Source organism: Chroicocephalus ridibundus, chromosome 2, assembly GCF_963924245.1.
Source record: "Chroicocephalus ridibundus chromosome 2, bChrRid1.1, whole genome shotgun sequence".
Taxonomy (NCBI): Eukaryota; Metazoa; Chordata; class Aves; order Charadriiformes; family Laridae; genus Chroicocephalus; species Chroicocephalus ridibundus.
Genome location: NC_086285.1, coordinates 45533735 through 45551113, shown reverse-complemented (window position 1 = coordinate 45551113; position 17379 = coordinate 45533735). Strand labels below are relative to the sequence as shown.

At 35.4% G+C, this 17379-nt stretch overlaps 1 protein-coding gene across 1 annotated transcript in view; it reads right to left on the bottom strand.

Annotated features, from left to right (window-relative positions):
- STT3B (STT3 oligosaccharyltransferase complex catalytic subunit B) overlaps nucleotides 1–17379 on the bottom strand; it is a 53453-nt gene that overhangs the window by 11542 nt on the left and 24532 nt on the right. The window contains exons 4-9 of the mRNA XM_063325242.1: nucleotides 15666–15731; nucleotides 11941–12040; nucleotides 7265–7363; nucleotides 5540–5686; nucleotides 2673–2721; nucleotides 877–1031 (exon numbers count right to left, since the gene is read on the bottom strand). Coding sequence (XP_063181312.1) covers nucleotides 877–1031; nucleotides 2673–2721; nucleotides 5540–5686; nucleotides 7265–7363; nucleotides 11941–12040; nucleotides 15666–15731 — 616 coding nt within the window. The remainder of the gene's footprint in view (nucleotides 1–876; nucleotides 1032–2672; nucleotides 2722–5539; nucleotides 5687–7264; nucleotides 7364–11940; nucleotides 12041–15665; nucleotides 15732–17379) is intronic.

The window sequence follows — 17379 nt, the reverse complement described above, 5'->3', positions numbered from 1 at the left end:
AACAAGATTTTCAGAATGGTAAGGAATATTCAGAACACTCTTCTTAGGAGGGAAAAAAACCCAAACAAACTTGTGTGCACTGGTTAGGAACATCTATTGTTCAAGTAATAGTTGTTATTCCTTAACACAGTAAATGTTCCCACTGCCCACGTACATCTTAGGTAATCCTAAATGGCGTAGTCTGGAGCCTCCTGTCCCTGTAAAAGCTCAAGACCTCAGTGATCTTCACTCCTCCATACAAGTCTCAACTTCAAATTACATCCTTACAAGCCTCATTCATAGTCTTAAAAGTCTGCTTTCACAGTACAGCTTTGTACAAATAAACTATTTGTTGTCACTGACATAGGGAGACCCCACACCTCCACTTAGGCTCCACAGCAAGCGATTCTGTTCACTAAAATAGCAGAAAATCTGGAAAGAGAAGTCATTTTGAATCATCATCTGTGATGGGATGAGTGCCAGAAACCCAGGGGAGGGTCAGGTGCCTTGCAGCCTGCACAGTGCTGGGACCTTCCCTTTGCACTGAGCTGTTCGTCTTGCTGAACTGCACTGTGGAACTGCACCCCAATGCAGGGTTTGCAAGATTGGCATGCGGAAGAACATACAACTCCATCCGCAGAACAGAACCATACCCACAAGGATTTCAGTCCCACCTCTTGGGAGGACACTCCATCATCATTTCACCAACCTTTGCATTTTTACAAACGATTTTAAATACTGCTGGGTGCAGGCAACTTTTAATAATCATCTTTAAACACATCACTTTTAAACCTTTTTTTAGAACAAGCCATATACCAGCTCTCAGCAAACAAAAACAAAATAGAATCAAGTTGAAGACAAGATTTTTCAAAACAATTTTTAAATGTTTTCTCTTACCAAAGACTCTTTCATCATTGATGTTTTTGATACAGAACCACAGCCCTGCTGGGAAAGTACACACGAGAATATGCAGATCAAAAAAGAAGGAAACCCATGTTGTAGGCTGATGCTCAGACACAGAGGCAATGATCGGGATGTGAATTTTCGCATACCTTTTTTAAAAAAAATTCAGTTCAAATTATTTTGAAAAGATAAAATTATTAAAACTTGTAAACATTAGGAATTCTGAAATTAATTTCAAAAGAAGCATTTCAATTTAAAATGGCAAGTGCTCTATTCAGTAGAAAACTGATAAAACTTTTATACCGAAAAAGTCCCCAGGTCTTACTGTATTTAGGAAGTATTTGGTGTATAGAGTTATTGAAAACACCAATATAAAGGATTATTTCCATACTAATTAAAAGAATGAAAATTATGGACGATTTTTTTTTATTATTATTATGGCTAAATACGAAGCCAAATTGATCAAAATGAAAACACACAGCTATGGAAGCCCCATCATTACATTTTGAAGAGATAATAATACATGCCAGTAAGTCTCCTAGAGTTTCAATATTGTATTTTGAAAACTTTCTACACAGAATATCTTTGTTTTCTTAGTACAGAAAGTTACAGTATTAAATACCAGATCAGTTACTGATGCCCTCACATCCTTTTAGATGCTGAATAAATCAGGCCTTGTCTACACTTGGAAATACGTGTCAGCTAAACAACATGTCACACACTCAGTGCAGACAAGGACAAAACTGCATGCTATATTAAAGACAGCTATATGTACCGACCTAATCCAGGGTGCTACGTGACTGAATGGTGAGGTATCAAACATATGTCCTTTTCTTCACTGAGATCTAGTTCTCATTCAAAGCTACATTGCATGTTTTAACACAATGTGATTTTCTAATGTAGACAAGCCCTCAAAAGTTTAATGCTCTGTGTGTATATATATATATGTATATGGACTGCTTCATTTATAGGCAAAGAACAACATCTATGTGTTCTTCAAACAAATGTGAGGCTTCTTTACTGACATCTATTTCTACTACATTTACTACAGAGTTGGTACAGAATCTGTATGAGTGGCACTTAGGAGCTTGAAAAAACGTGAACAGCAAAAGCTTGAAGTTCTCCTATTCCTGCTTTTAAACTCAAAAAAGCCCAAAACCTACCAACTGAATTACACCTTAAATACATTTATCTGAAAAAAAATATTTGAGTTTTTGTTCCTATTTTCCTGGCTGGCTAAAGAATCCAAGATTGTATTTTTAAAGGTTTACTAAAACAAAAGGTTAACTAGCACAGGTTTTTACCCATGAAAACATACATGAATAAACCAGAATTGTTCAGAGTATACATCTGTATACACAAACCGGATGTATGAACATAATAAACAGGCAACATGCAAGATCATATGTGCAACATCTTTGTGACTTCGTGCAACGTTGCACAACGAAAATAGCATAAGGTTAAGGCTCTTAGTAATTTTTAAATGTGTCTTCAAGTGTTGGTACAACTTTTGGTTATTTTATGCCGAGAAGTGCTACAATTTCATATAGAAAAACATACCATTACATATTCAAAGACTTCCAAAGAAGCAAGAAATTTAATAGACCAATTAGTGAAATGGTTGCAAAGATCATGAAACAGCCACTACAAATGCTTTCTTTAGATAAAAGCACTATATTCTCCTTGACTGATATACTAAATGGATTTGAGGATGAGGAGAACAAGAGGTTATTAGTTTTCAGTAGAATGTTATTGATATCTAAATCCTTATATCCTTTATTCCTACTTACCCAGTGTCCCACAATGAATAAAATCTGCCACTCCAAGGAGCAATATAACCTGAAAGAGAGAATGGGGAAAAAAATCTTTTGCTGCCTAGCTATTTAAATGCAGTAATTTTTCTAGCAAAACCCAAAGAAATTTCATTAACTTCTAATATATGTGAACTAGACCTACCGCATTAGCAGGCTATAAAGTCTACCAACCATGAAGCTAGTTTTAGAACAACACACTCTTACAGGATCACACTCTCACAGGATCACATTGTACTCGTTGAGTATCGAAACACGCACACCTCCAAAATTAAAGTAATGCAGTAATAACTAAAATATTTCTCGAAGAATATGACAGATAGCAACCTACACTCCATAAAGAAATATAAAAAAAAATTCCATAATTGATAAGAAAGTATTTAATACTTCTGAAATGCCCGAGTGGGAAACTGGCAACAATCTATAGCCAAAACACTGATACTCAATGAAACACTGGTTTCCTATTGTTTCTCGACTGATGGATCTACACCAAGCATGGAATAGAAAAGCTGCTACTAGACATGCTGACAAGCTTTACATATTATTTTTTTTTAAACAAAGACTTTAGATACTTTAATATCTTAAGATGAAAAGAAACAGCATCATTATGAGATAAAAGATAAAAATCAGTATTTGAAGTTATTAGTGAGATTCTTCTTAGATTTTATTTTCACTTTCCTTGCATCTGCTTCAGCTCGCTCTGAAGAGATACAGACAAGCTGAAACAAGAGAAAGTTAAATCCTTTTATTTATTACCCAAGTCTTTGTACATGACACAGTAAGTCTTCCCTCTATCTGATATTTAAAATTAGTATAAACTGACTGAAGGTTTTAGTTTAATATCTAGTTTAGACATTTAAATATTGTGGTTAATCCTCTATGACAAGACATATTTTTCCCTTCAGTCTTTGGGTGTAAAGTTTGCTCCCAAATCACTCTGTGCACAAGGAGCTGCCAGCAGATGGGGAACTACCTGTTATGGTCTTCTCTGAATGTATCCAAAATATTAGATTAGATAGGATTCATCTGAGGTACTGAAAGAGTTGGCCAATGTGATAAACTAGCCACCATCTTCATCGGGGTGATAAGGGAGGTGTCTGGTGCTTGTAAATGGCTAATGCTACACCAGTAGGAAAGGCATGAAGGAATACACAGGAACTACAGGCCAGTAACCTGAGTCCCTGAAAAGATCATGGAGCACAGCCTCCTGAAATACATTATTAAATGCTTTTTGAACCATTTTCTTCATTTCTCATTTATAAGCTGAAGAAGAATGGGCTGAACAAACAGACCATTTGATGGATTGAACACTGGTTGTACTGACAAGCTCAAAAGGAGCACTCAGTGGATCAGGGTCCAGCTGGTGGCTAGTAAAAAGTAAAAATATCCCAGAGGCCGAAACAGTGAACGATGCTAAATTGAAAAGAGTGGCTGACATGCCTTGTATCAGGCAGGACTTCAATCCAGAACCTCAAACCTTTCTTCCAGGTGCTGCACCTGGGATACAGGGTCCAGATGTGAGCACCCTTCTGAAAGAGGATCATTAAGAAAATAGGGATCAGAGTGCTGTGAGATGGTCAGGACCCCAGACCGCACAGCACACCAGGAGAAACTTGAGGCAATGAGGTTTGTTCCATCTGGTGAAGTGCTGATACTGAACCGTGAATTTCAGAAGTGGAAACCAACACTTCCTAAGAACTGCAACAAAAGACATTTTGCTGCACACTGAGATTAGAAGCCACATTTTGTTTTGATATGCCAGTCTGAAAATTTTTACTAAGTATTACTAAGACCTGCTCATACGTACTGAAAAGCAAATCATAAACCATCAAGTTTTAGAAGACTTTCAAACAAATAGAGATGCTAAGTATTCTTTTGGAATAATGGTATCATAATTAACAAAAATAAAACTGCTGTTAAACAGTCCAAAATGTTAAACAACTGATATAAAAAAAAATTTATGCCAGAAACATTGCTAAAAAAGTACAAGAAAGAAGTCAGCCAAAATAAAAACAAGTGAAGTCTCAGGGAAGTGTGTTTTTCCAAAATAAAACTCTAACAAAACACAACTGTATTTGAGGCATAATATTAAGATCATGCAATTTAAACCAAGCAGAATTCAATTGTTGCACGGGCAACATATCTTTGGCTAGGAAAATAAAATTGCTTTTTCTTCACCAGGGGGAGGAAGTATGGCATTAGATCACCAAGGAAGTGTCATGGAATCAGAAGACAGCAGTGAGACATCTGGGGATGGCAACCAAGCAAAGACAAGCTTGATTTTGTAAGACTGGGTAAGACTGCCTTGAAGACTGGAGGCTGAACCACAGACCTAAAGTAGAACTTACAGATTAATTCCGGTCATACAGAAATCAGGTTCAAGTATTTCAGAAAGTAAGCAATCTGACTTTGACCTATCAATGCTATTCAGAATAGATTAGCTATACCTATCTTCATAATATGCTTTGGCTACAGTTATGTTCCTCATCCAGTCTGACTTCTTACATCATCATGTGGATTGTGGATAAACCTGAAATATTGGAATGATGCTACAAAGTTGTTTTGTTTTGTTGGTGGTTTTTTGTTTGTTTGGTTTTGGGTTTTGGGTTTTTTTTTGTTGTTTTGTTTTTTTTTTGTTTTGTTTTTTTTTGTTTTTTTTTCAGCCCCTGTAGCCCAGAAAGCACAGTGAATTACAACACACAGAAATACCGAGTAACATGCACACTGGTTTGCTGTGGCATTGCCAACAACTAGTTGTAAACTACTTCTTTAGTAACTACTTGTAAACAAAATATTGATCAACCGGTTACAGGCTCCAAAGGTAAACTAGTTTCACGTTTATTTACCTGTGTATGTCAAATAGATGACACTCAGGAATACAATACCAGCAGCTAGTGAGACACCCAAGAAGAACAACGTCTGAAATTCTTGCTTTGTTAATCTGTCTCTCAGGTACTGCAAAAATGCATACGCCTGCAGCAGTGCAAAAACACCTAAAGGAAGAGGCAAGTTTTTGTTTAAATGCTCAAAACCAGTAACAGCTGTTAAAGCAATTGGCATACTTTGGCTATATTTGAATTAGAAAAATAGATGTAGGGTACACACTTACATCTGAAAACTAGTATAAAATCACTTTCTGACAAATAGCCTTTAATACTTAACAGGGATGATACTTTCTTGCAATGACAGAAACTTGCAATGGGAGAAAATGCTCTCCAAAACATTTTTTGCTTATTATATATCAAGAGCTCCAATACCCACGGCCTCTTTGCTCCCAAATTACACTGGGGTAAGGGACAGAATCACTTGAAATATAAATTGCATTGATTATGACAAAAACACAGGTTAGCATATCCAGACCTGGTGAAAAATTAAGACACATATCCGACGCAACACAAACAAGGCTGACATAGAAAATATATGGAAATTAAGCTACTACACAAACCAGGAGGATTTAATGAAAGAAAAACACCCAAGCATTAAGTAATACAGACAACTGAATTATATAAAGCTAGTGTTGAAACACCAGAATTCACTGGATAAGCATCCCACACCCTCGAAAAGCCTGTTCAGAGTTTAACATTAAAATCAAAACTTGGACATGATTTTTCTGTTGCTATTCATTTCAATGTATATAATCAGATCAATTCAATGATAAGTCCATTCAAAAGTGAAAAACCACTGGTGGCTGGCAGAAGGAAACCACAGAACTAGAGCATATGGTCTTTCTTCAAATTAACAACAAATTTGAGGTGCACAATGTTGAAATTCAGTAGTTCTGAACTCTCAGAGGAAGTCACTAACTCTATTCAGTAAATAAATGCAAAATTCTTTAGACACAAAATGTGGTTTGATGATCTTTAATCTTTCCATTATATTCAGTCTGTTGAAAAAAATCTCCATTTTAAAAAGTATTTTTCTGGTAAATTTTAATGATATTTCAATTGCTGTCCTAAATACATTTTGGTAAACGATTATACATAACAAAAAAAAAAAGAAGAATCTAACAAACTAAGCTATATCACACCGTGTACGCAGTTAAACATAAACCTGTCAGAGTCTTAGTAGAGGTTACTGCTGTCAAGAAATCAAGATGTCTGACTTAACTACTGAAAAATGAACTTACTTTAAAGAAATAAAAAGAATCAAACAACACTGAAATTAGTTATTTAAATTACTAATCAGGAGGCTGATTTTTAAGTCATTTTTATTTAACCCACTTTGAAAAATTACAGCAGACTATCAACTCTAAAACCAAATTGCTCAGTAAAAACTGTGTTTACCAATAAGGAATGTTTCAATTGTACAATGCTTGAAGGCAACATTATATTGCAAAAGAGTAGAGATTATCAATGTGTAAAATAAGTGCTTGTCAGAAAGTGGTTCACACAAAGGATAATATGTCAACTGGAAAGAAAACTTCCCTACAGACACTGAATTGTACCTCTTTTTCTTTAACAATTTGGTTGGTTAGTATGTGTTCTTTCTAATATAAGGAAACAAAGCCGCAAGGGTTTGAGCTTTTCTTGTGCTAAGCAGACTGTTTGGAAGCAGACATTTAATTTTCTTACCTGCAGCTGCCATGTGTTCACTTGTTCTAATTGGCTGAAATCCCACAAAAGGTATCTGCATCGATAATATTAATCCCACGATGTAGAAAGTGCTATATGCTAGGAAAAAAAGAGTGAGGAGAGGGGAGGAAGAGAAAGGTGGGAAGAAAATGAATACACGCGTTTCAAAAAGCATTGGTTCCCCAGTAGAGCCCATCTCCCCCCCAACTTCAGTGACACTGAAACATATTTCAGCCATCCTAATTAATTTTTCCTCCTTTGACTAGAATAAGCCTCCCTACTGCATGCTATTTTAGAGGAAGTGGCAAAGTATTGTTGTTCCTACTTGCGCTGCCTTTTCTCCTCCTAGGGAAATAAACCATCTACCCAAGATGCTCTAGCTTGGAAATAGTTTTCCCTTCCCATCTTGTTTTCATGGGTCATGGGTGGGAGAAAAAGCTCTCAGATAACAAACAACAAAAGAAGCTTTCTACATGAGCAGAAATTGAAGGGACCAGACCTCGAAGCAGCAGAACATTAGAGAGTCCACTACCTATTTAGAAAATGCAAAGAGGTATTTTTTTAAACACAAAAGCAGAGGCATGCCAAGAAACTGAAAAGCAATAGAATTAAAAATTAATATTAAGCATATGTATTAATGGATCTATATCAACCACAGGGACTCATAGCCCCCCAGAAAGTAGAGGCCAAGAACATCATTAATATTAATATTAGTATTAATAATATGAATGATTATTATGTATGCATTAAGATTCATATACTTTCTTTTGGCAAGGTTTTAGCGCTCAGTATTCCAGGGTGAAGAAGAGAGGGGAGGGGAAGAAAGAAATACCAACTCTGAACAGCCATGAGTCTGATCACATTTGAAGTAACCAGCCAACCTAAAGTCCAAGCAAAGTTTTGTTCCTTCTGTGGCAAACAGCAATAATCCACCTCCCAGATTTTTAAACACTCCTACAAACCATAAACCACTGTCTTTGTTACTGCCTTGATCTTATGAAGAGATCCCTGTGCTCATACAATCCTTTCCTAACCTCCATGAGAAGAGGCTTGGGGAGCACATCATTTTCCAGTGGTACTGTTTCCATAGCACCTGTGTGGTCTCACTGGGGGATTACGCTCCCAGGGTACCACATGCTTTCCAAAAGTCACACAAGTGACTGTGATGGTACTTCCATCCACTTGCTGTCTTCTCTGGTGTATTCTTTCAAGCATCTGTATTGCACTGCTTTGCCTAGCTACTGATCTATTCCCTCTTACGTCACCGAAATACACTTTTGCTGTAGGATGCTCAATTTTTGAAGAATTCACTACAACATAAATGATTTATTGTACCATGAAAGTGTTACAACACTGCCATCCTGTGGAAGTTCAATGATTGGCATAAATCACTACATTTCACATTTGTTAGACCATTGTAAATCATCATTTTTAAGCATAGGCCTGCAACTGTTATACTTTCTATACCCATCACCCCCCTGGCCCCATCCCTTACTTCCGACTTCTTTCAAAAAGCTATCACATATGTCTGCCTAATATAAGGGGAAAAAAACCACCAAAAAAAGGTAATATACCCAGCAATGCAATTTTTCTAGGAACTTGGCTATGTCAAGGTGATCTATCATCACAAGCTTTCCATGTTCCTTTACATTCTACTGTTCGCACAGTCTTTGTGAAAACAAGAAATTAATTTGATCCCTGCAATCTATTCTCATGGTTATAACTTTGACTAGGTCAACAACAAAAACATTCTGACCTACTGTGGATAAACTCATTTTACAAACAATCCTGCACAAACACAGGAAGAACCTACTGAAAAAATTCTCCAGAGAGTACAATCAAATACTTGATCACATACTTCCAATTAATGGATTATAATCACCAGAAATAAACACTAATAATCTGAAGTTTTAGAACACTGAAGTAGTTAATATAAATACACATGCCCACTTACTATTTAAATTATAAAATCCAATACATAGAACAAGGAATTATTGAAATTAAGTTTTAAATTCTGGAAGATCCTTAATGGTTTTGTTATTAAACATTTTGAAAAGTACACAGAACTTAAAAATTATACAGACAAAAACCAAAACAGATTGAAGTGGAAATTACCAAGTCTCTAAAATGTGCAAAGCATGTCTTAAATCTATATATACTGGTATATTTACAAATGTAAAACCATTTACTTTTTCAACATATGGTAAACTGCAAGAGAAATTACAAGTACAATAATAGAACATATTATCAATGGTTCCTCTATCTGAATAAAGATGTTTTCCACCTATACAACTGCTGCTAATGCTAATACATTGGAATTTTAAGCACTTCTTAATTATTAACCTAGTAAAATCTGAATGAAAGATACTGACTACTGTCAAGGAAAAAAAAAAAAAGCACAGCTTAAGCTTTCAAATGTAGGTAGCATGATCACCATTGATGCCAAGTGGGTCATAAGTGATCTGGCTGATAAATTCATCTGCATGCAAGTCACAAAATACTTTAAAATTGGCAAAAGGTTCACGTTCTAGGAAATTTTTACTCATTAAATGATTCTGAGTTACACTGCCAGGCATATCAGATCATGTCCCATTAACCTTTTCTTTGGTGTACGAACAGCCACATGAAAAATATATACCAGGAAGCCATCACTATTTTTTAAAACTTGCTGCTGCCAGATAGTGTCCTGTACATTTATGTTATGTTAGACTAAACATTCATCTGTTACAAAAGTTAGGCTCATGCTAGTTTTAAATAAAATTAAGCAACTGATCAAGAGATTAAAACCCCCAAAATTCTCGGCAATAGTAAAATGGATACAGATTTTAATAGCTGCTGTCAGCTGACAATAGTTTACTAAAGTTTTAGCTGCATATTGGTAGTTTTTTTGAGAATTATGAGACTGCTGCAGGCACACTAGCAATTGTGTATCACATAGACTCCAAAAATATCTTTATTCTCCTTATTTCAATGAGCTTTTGTAAAGTCTTTTCCCTATCTGAGTAGTAAGTGAAGCACACTTGAAGTTCGTCTCAGAAGCGCTTGAACATTCTTACCTGTTTTACAAAAACATCCTGTTAAACAAACCTAGAAATCACATACTAATGTGATACGTACAGCCTTCTCTGTGTGTAAGGCTTCCCATGAAAACTTAAATTAAGCCAGCAGTTGCAATGAAAGAGCAGAGCAGCAATTACATTTTCATTCTGACAACTCTGCTGAAGTACAGCTGAAGGGCAATAACATCTGAAAACACTGTAGCTATTTGCAAAACAAACGTCTGCCAAAACCTTTAATTCATGTGAACCTGCAGTACTATTTTCCCCAGACTAGTTCAAAGACTAGTTCATTGAAAGCGGAAAAAGCAAGAGTACTTATTCTTTATTGTTTCTGGTTACCACATTGCTTCAGGATTTTATAATTAGTAGATTTAATTTTCTCTTGCCTAACTCATAGAAACTGGAAAATGGAAATACACAATAAAACAGTTTTAAAAGCAAAACAAGATAAATTACTTTCCCCATAAGTTATGAAGAAGCAGTTAGTGAAGAAGTAATACTAACATTAAAAATGGGTTAGAGATTTTTTCCTTTTTTAAAAGAATATCCATTTTTGAATTACATAAATAGATTATCAAAGAAGCATGAAACCAGTATTTACATTTTTTTAAACAAAAATACAAAACGGAACTTGAGTAATTATTATAGTACATAATGGATCAAATATATATGTAAAGATAGCAATTTCTCTAGTAAGCACTAAAAAAAGCATTAGAATAATTAAAAATACAGAGATAAAACAGTATTAAAATGGGCAACAAGATTATATTTACAGATATGAAATGTCCTGTGATATTACACTTCAACTCATATTATGTTCTCAAACTATCTATCTATTGTAAAGATTTCACATTACAGAGTCAAAAATGTTCTAGCTAACTTATAAACCTTTGAATACTCAAATTGCTTGTTACTTATTTCATTCACACACCTACACCGTGGCCAACTGATTTAACTGATAAAGTCTCTGTAAAAACAGTTTACAGAGTACTTAAGTGTCAGGCAAATAAGTTAAATTGTTAGTCTCTTAAAATCACTATTCAAACATTTCTGAAACTGGAAAGAAGGTTGACCCATTAACCCAATAAAATCTTACGGATTCACATGGAGTGGAGAGACTCTTAGACTACTTTTTGGTCTAGGTTATATAAAAACATACACGTCTGCTTAAAATTACCCATGTTTTTTCTCACATGTCACAATATACTGTCTGTTTGCGTAATTTCTGCTGCACAACTTTTTAAAATAGCAATTGTATAACATACTAGGAAAAGACAAAAATATGAAACATTATTATAGACACACATAATATATATATGAAATATATTAAAAGGATTCTACAGATACCAAACCATTCAATTTTATTTTTTTTTCTGTGCACAAGACAAGAAAATTAATTGGGAGCTACATATATGAAATTTTGGAAGTGTGAATATGTTTTAACTCCTTATTTCTATGCTGTAGCAAGTAACTGACTATAATCAGTAAACAAATTAATAAAATGCAACCTGATATGCAATTACTTAATTCCCACTTGATACAAAACATATCCATATAATTAACTTCATATCTCATGACTAAGCATTTGAGAATGACTGTTCACTGAACAAAACTTACCAATGTAGACCCTCCTGCTGTATCTCTGCATCAGCAACAGAACAAACACATGCAGTGGAATAAGGTTGATGATGAAAACATAACCACCCCATGCAGAGACCTAAGAGAAATGGGATACGAAATTAGACCTGAAAATACCTGCAAATTCTTAGGCTAGCCAATGCTGGATTTATACATTGTGATGGTGTAACAAGAAACACAATCTCCACCTAGACAAGCCATCAGAGCTACCAGTAATACAACCAGAATCTTTGTCAATATTTATTATCAAAAAAGAAAAAACCCCAACAAACCCCCTGCATATCAAAGTACTAAAGACTTTTGAAATGGGCTGGTGGATTTTCAAGGCTATCCTTCCTGTATCTCCTCCTCCTCCCATGCTGGCAAACAAGAATGTGATGCTGAGGGCTTTTCCCCATGGTGAAGGCTGCAGCACAAGGCAGCAGCATGACCCCCAGGTAGGATCCAAAATTTTCCTTTGACCTACAAATTTAGCACCATGCTCTGATGCTCTGCACTTGTTGCTGGGGTCAGGGAACAGTATCTCCAGCCGGAGAGGAGAAAGGCAACAAGGGACAACCTCAGAAGCAGAACTCCTGGAACACAGCAGCTAATGCAGGTTGCCACGTAAGGAAAGAAACAAAAGGAAGCAGGTGGATGCACAGGGAAGCAGGGCTGAGGACTCTGCAATGATGTATAACAATATCATGGATATTGTAAGCCTGTGATAACAGCAGCACTTCAGAAGCACTGGCATGGTGTACTTAGAACTGAAAAACTACAGTGTTATCAATATATCACTGATTGCTAGTTTAGATAAAGATTTAATGAGCTATCATTACAATGTATTATCTCCATTTCTAACATATTTAGAAGGGCTGATGTTGACTGTATTTTAACACATGTCCTGTTGTCAAATTACAGCCTAGACTTCTCCCATATGTACCATGCCTACCCTAGATCTTAATTTTTAGAATGCAGTAGCTAATGTGGTTTTCACTTTAATTGTACTTTAGGGCGTAGATTCACGTAACTATTTTTAAAGCCCTAGAATCCAAAAAGAAACCCAAATGACTATGTTCTATAGAACAGATTGTAAAATAAGAACAAGGCCAAGTACTACTGTTTTTTGATACTAATACTACAAAACCCAGTGTTTCAAAATTTGGGGTAACCAATTCAGACAATGTGAAACAAGTAGAATAGAAATCTAGAAGTCTTCTGGAAAATCATTTCAGGTTATCAAGATCCTATTGCCAAATTACTAGTATGAAGCGTGCTGGTTTACACAGGGAAGTTTATTTAATGGGAGAAAATATGATATGAAGATAGACAATACAGAACAGAATAAGAACAAATGTGCAATTAGGACACTGTCATAATTAGGGAAAGGTTTGAATGAAGCAGGTACCAGACAATTTGGACAGAGACCTGCATCTCTAATTATCAAAATATTAAATCAAATCAAATCTAAGCACTGAAGATTGTACTGAACTAAAGATGCACTTTGGAACTTTTCAAACAGAACTGAGGCATCCTCATAGACTGGCACAAAGAGTGGAAACATGCTATTACTCTTACAATGACTGCTTCAATGTAAAGCTTTGTTTTATTTTACCTCCTCATCATAAAAAGCTATCCTTCCGCTAAGAAGCGGAAGTTGCTGAAGTCAAATAAATGCTAAAAATATAAATTAAAGGAAAAACCCCTTCTCCGTATGGAATGCAATGCAGTGCTATGGGTCAAATTACCACAGTGAAGTAGGTATATATTTTAGGCAGACTTAGTTATCAAGAAAGACTTCTGTCAGTCCATGCAGTATCTGTTCTTCTTTTAAGAAGCTTTTCCCCAAACTCCCCCCATGCAAGACTCACTCTTACTACCTCAAAATTGTTATTTAATTTAATTTTCAGCTTACACTGAAAATGTAACTAATTCCATTAGAGAAAGGCAAATGAATACTATGTAACGAATGGTACAATTATGCTTTGTCTTAAAAATTTACCTAAGCAAAATATCTAGAAGGGCATCTTAACAAAACTTTTTCCCAAAGGGAAATAAAATATATGGAAAGCCGACACCAGGAACGAAGCAGGTACCCTCTGTAAGCAATAAAATTCTATCACCTAATCACTGAGGCTAAGCTATGGACAAATCTTAACCTTTCACTGGCTGACAGCACTTGAAAGGAAATAAAATAAGAAAAACCACCACATTAATTTACATTCAAGGATTGAATGTCATGATGATGACATTGATTCCATAAATTCTGTCACCATGCACACTATATATCACATCCCCTGCCTCTCGTACAAATTGCACAGACTAAGACACCAGTCAGCCTAAGATGGGAAGAACTTGTTACTGTGTGACTTTTCATCAGTAAAATTGTAAAAGTATTGCATTTGTTACCTCCATATTTATGAAGAGAACTTTTAGAGGATCTTGCCAATAAATTGGCACAATATAAAAAAGACTATGGTATACAATTATAGCAATTCAAAAACTTACTTGCCTGATTTTGTACTGCACGTAGGTTTGGTACAAACCTACAGAATCTCTTCACTGTAACACTACATAAACAGCAACGCTATGTATAAAAAAGTGGTTGTTTATTTAATGACTTTGCAAAAAGGAGGAGAAATAGAGGAGGAAATAAATGTAGTCTCAACAAGAGATAGCTGTCCTCTTTGGTGACATATACAGGACTATTATTTGCTATATTAACAGCAAAAATCTCCCAGAAAACCCAATGAACATAACAGCTAGGGGAAATCTAGGCAGCATCCAGATAACCTCTGAATTAACCTTGTACTTTAAGGCATGCAAAACGGTTCATAAACACCTTTTTCCTTGCACGCCTAGTTACCTGACTGCAGGAAAGCAATATTCGAGACTTCAGTCTTAACCAACACCAAGCAATTTGCCTGACTGTCCCACCACTGGTTAGTTTGAGGCCAATTTATTTTTCATATAGCCACAAAAAAAAAATTATCAGGGGAAAAAAAGGACCTTTGACTGATTCATACAGGAAAATTCTTCAAGTTCACGTTTTCAGAAGATGGAGGAAGGGGGGGGAACGAATTCCCTCCATTTTGCAATTAGTTTTATCTCCTCAATTTTACTACTGTTTTTCACTTCTGTTAGCCCTTAGGAACATCTCTGCAATAGCCTCCATTTTCACAGATCAGGAATGAAAAGGGACTTTACAATCCTTTAATCTGACACTGAATTCATTCTGCAGTTCTGTGGTTTTAGTTTATGGCATGATTATAGACAAAGAAACAGTTTTCAAAGTTATATAAGTGTAAATTCGTCCATAAATATTAAATATTATTATCATTATTGCATTTTAGTAATAATGATACAGACACACGAATTTAAAAATTCTACCTTAATTCACCTGCACCAAAACAAAAATCCCACTGAATCAGAGTACCTATTCACAGCATAGGATAAATTTGTAAGTAAAGTTATTCTACCTAAGAGTTTTTAGAAAAATTGTTTTTACTGTGTTTATTTAAATACTTTAAATTTCAAAATATTTATTATGCTTTTTTTACTCATATATTTAAGGTTTTATTAGTAATATGAAGCAACAATTTTATATTATGGCTCCAACAAAGATTAAAATCTCTTCCTTCTGTTCTTCATCAACATATGGATTATGTAAACCTTACTCAAATAGTTTAGCTAGTGTGTATATACATATTCAAAAGGCTTACCATGTAAAAGTAGGATAGACAGCAGCAGATTGTCCAAAAGACCGACCCAGTTTTCACAGACTTCACCTTTAAAAAAACCCAAGTATTTATGAATGACAAACAAATACTGGACAATATTCCAAAATTTAATTCCAAAACAATTGTCAAGAGAACTTCTTCAGCGCATATCAAGTTATATTTCTGTACTTCTGAACTCATGCCCATAAAACCAAACCACAAGTGCAATTCATTCACATGCAAAACAGCTTACACCTCTCTCTCTAGTTAAAGCAGAGGCAGGATGCAATGCAACCCTCTGCTTCACGACCCAATAGAAAAGTTGTTGCAACACCTCTGTGCTACTTTCTCTGAGACATTAGACTAAGTCTAAGACTAAGTGTAGACTATCCATGACTTACTTTGGTTGTCATCGGACCCAACTCTGCAATTATAGGTAAAAGAGCTATTCTGTAATTTTTAAAAATTCCCTTAAGGTTAGGGAGAGCATCCAGACACTACTGAACGTTTAGCAGGATCCATAAATTGGCCCAGGGGTATGATTTTGTCCAAAACTGATGGCAGTGATTGTGGTGTGGGAAAATAGGAATGAAAACCTGACATTAAATAAAGCTAGAAAGTTCACTATAAAATATATTTGATTCACACATAATTCTACAAGAGTTCACGCAAACATTATTGCACTATGCAGTTTAGTTAAATATGAGTTCCATAAGAACAGATAACTGCGATCATGCCTCAGTTGTTATAAAGTAACAGCTTAGGTTGATTCTATTACTGTTATCAAACACAGTACACCTTTACAGCTGCAGTTTATTCTAAGTTCAGATTTGAAAAACCCACATTTAAGTAACACTGGTCACTCAGTCATGAAAAACTTGAATTCCCTTCCATTACACTTCTACCAACAATATCCAAGTTTGAAACACTCTAAAGCTAAAAAACTTCTGAGTACGCATCTGCTTCTGAAAAGTAGAACTCTTGACAAAATCATGGGAAAAGCTGTAATGACCACGTACATACATGGAGACACTCAAATTGAAAAGTATATGCATCAATGCACAAGAGACAGTACCATGCAGTGTCTATGCTGAATTAACAATATAATTATTCTACTTCTGGTATTTCCAAAATAGATGCAACAGTCCAGAAAAACTCCAGCTTGCCTAAACTCCTTCATACAAAACTGCATTACAGATGTAATTCTACCTACAGATTAAGGATTGACAGACAAGCCACACTAGCAAGTAGGCTAATTAAAAGACATCAGCCTATTTTGTTCAAATCATGCAAGCAATATTAGTATCTTGCTCTGGACAGCTTTGGGTATTTAATTTTGATGCTTAAGTCAAAGCCAAAGCCCAAGCCCGGCCCTTCCATACAGTCAAAATATTCTCCAGAAGACAATTCAAAGCACTTCATATTCAGTCTACTGCTTTTCACTAGCTAAATAAGGAGGCTAAAGTCTGATGCTCACATAATACTATTACCTCCAAACTGAAAACCAGAAACAACCCTCCTGTTTGCTTTAAATTTATAGACTTACTATTATTATTACTACTACAGGACACATATACTTCAGTTGAACAGGACTTTTACACAGCAAACTAAAGGGCATGATTACAGAGTGGTTCAGATCATGTGACTTCTCAGTACTTGCCTGATCAAGAGCCAAGGGGAAGAGAGATGAGAGGGAGGAAAATGAGAATTCAATGGA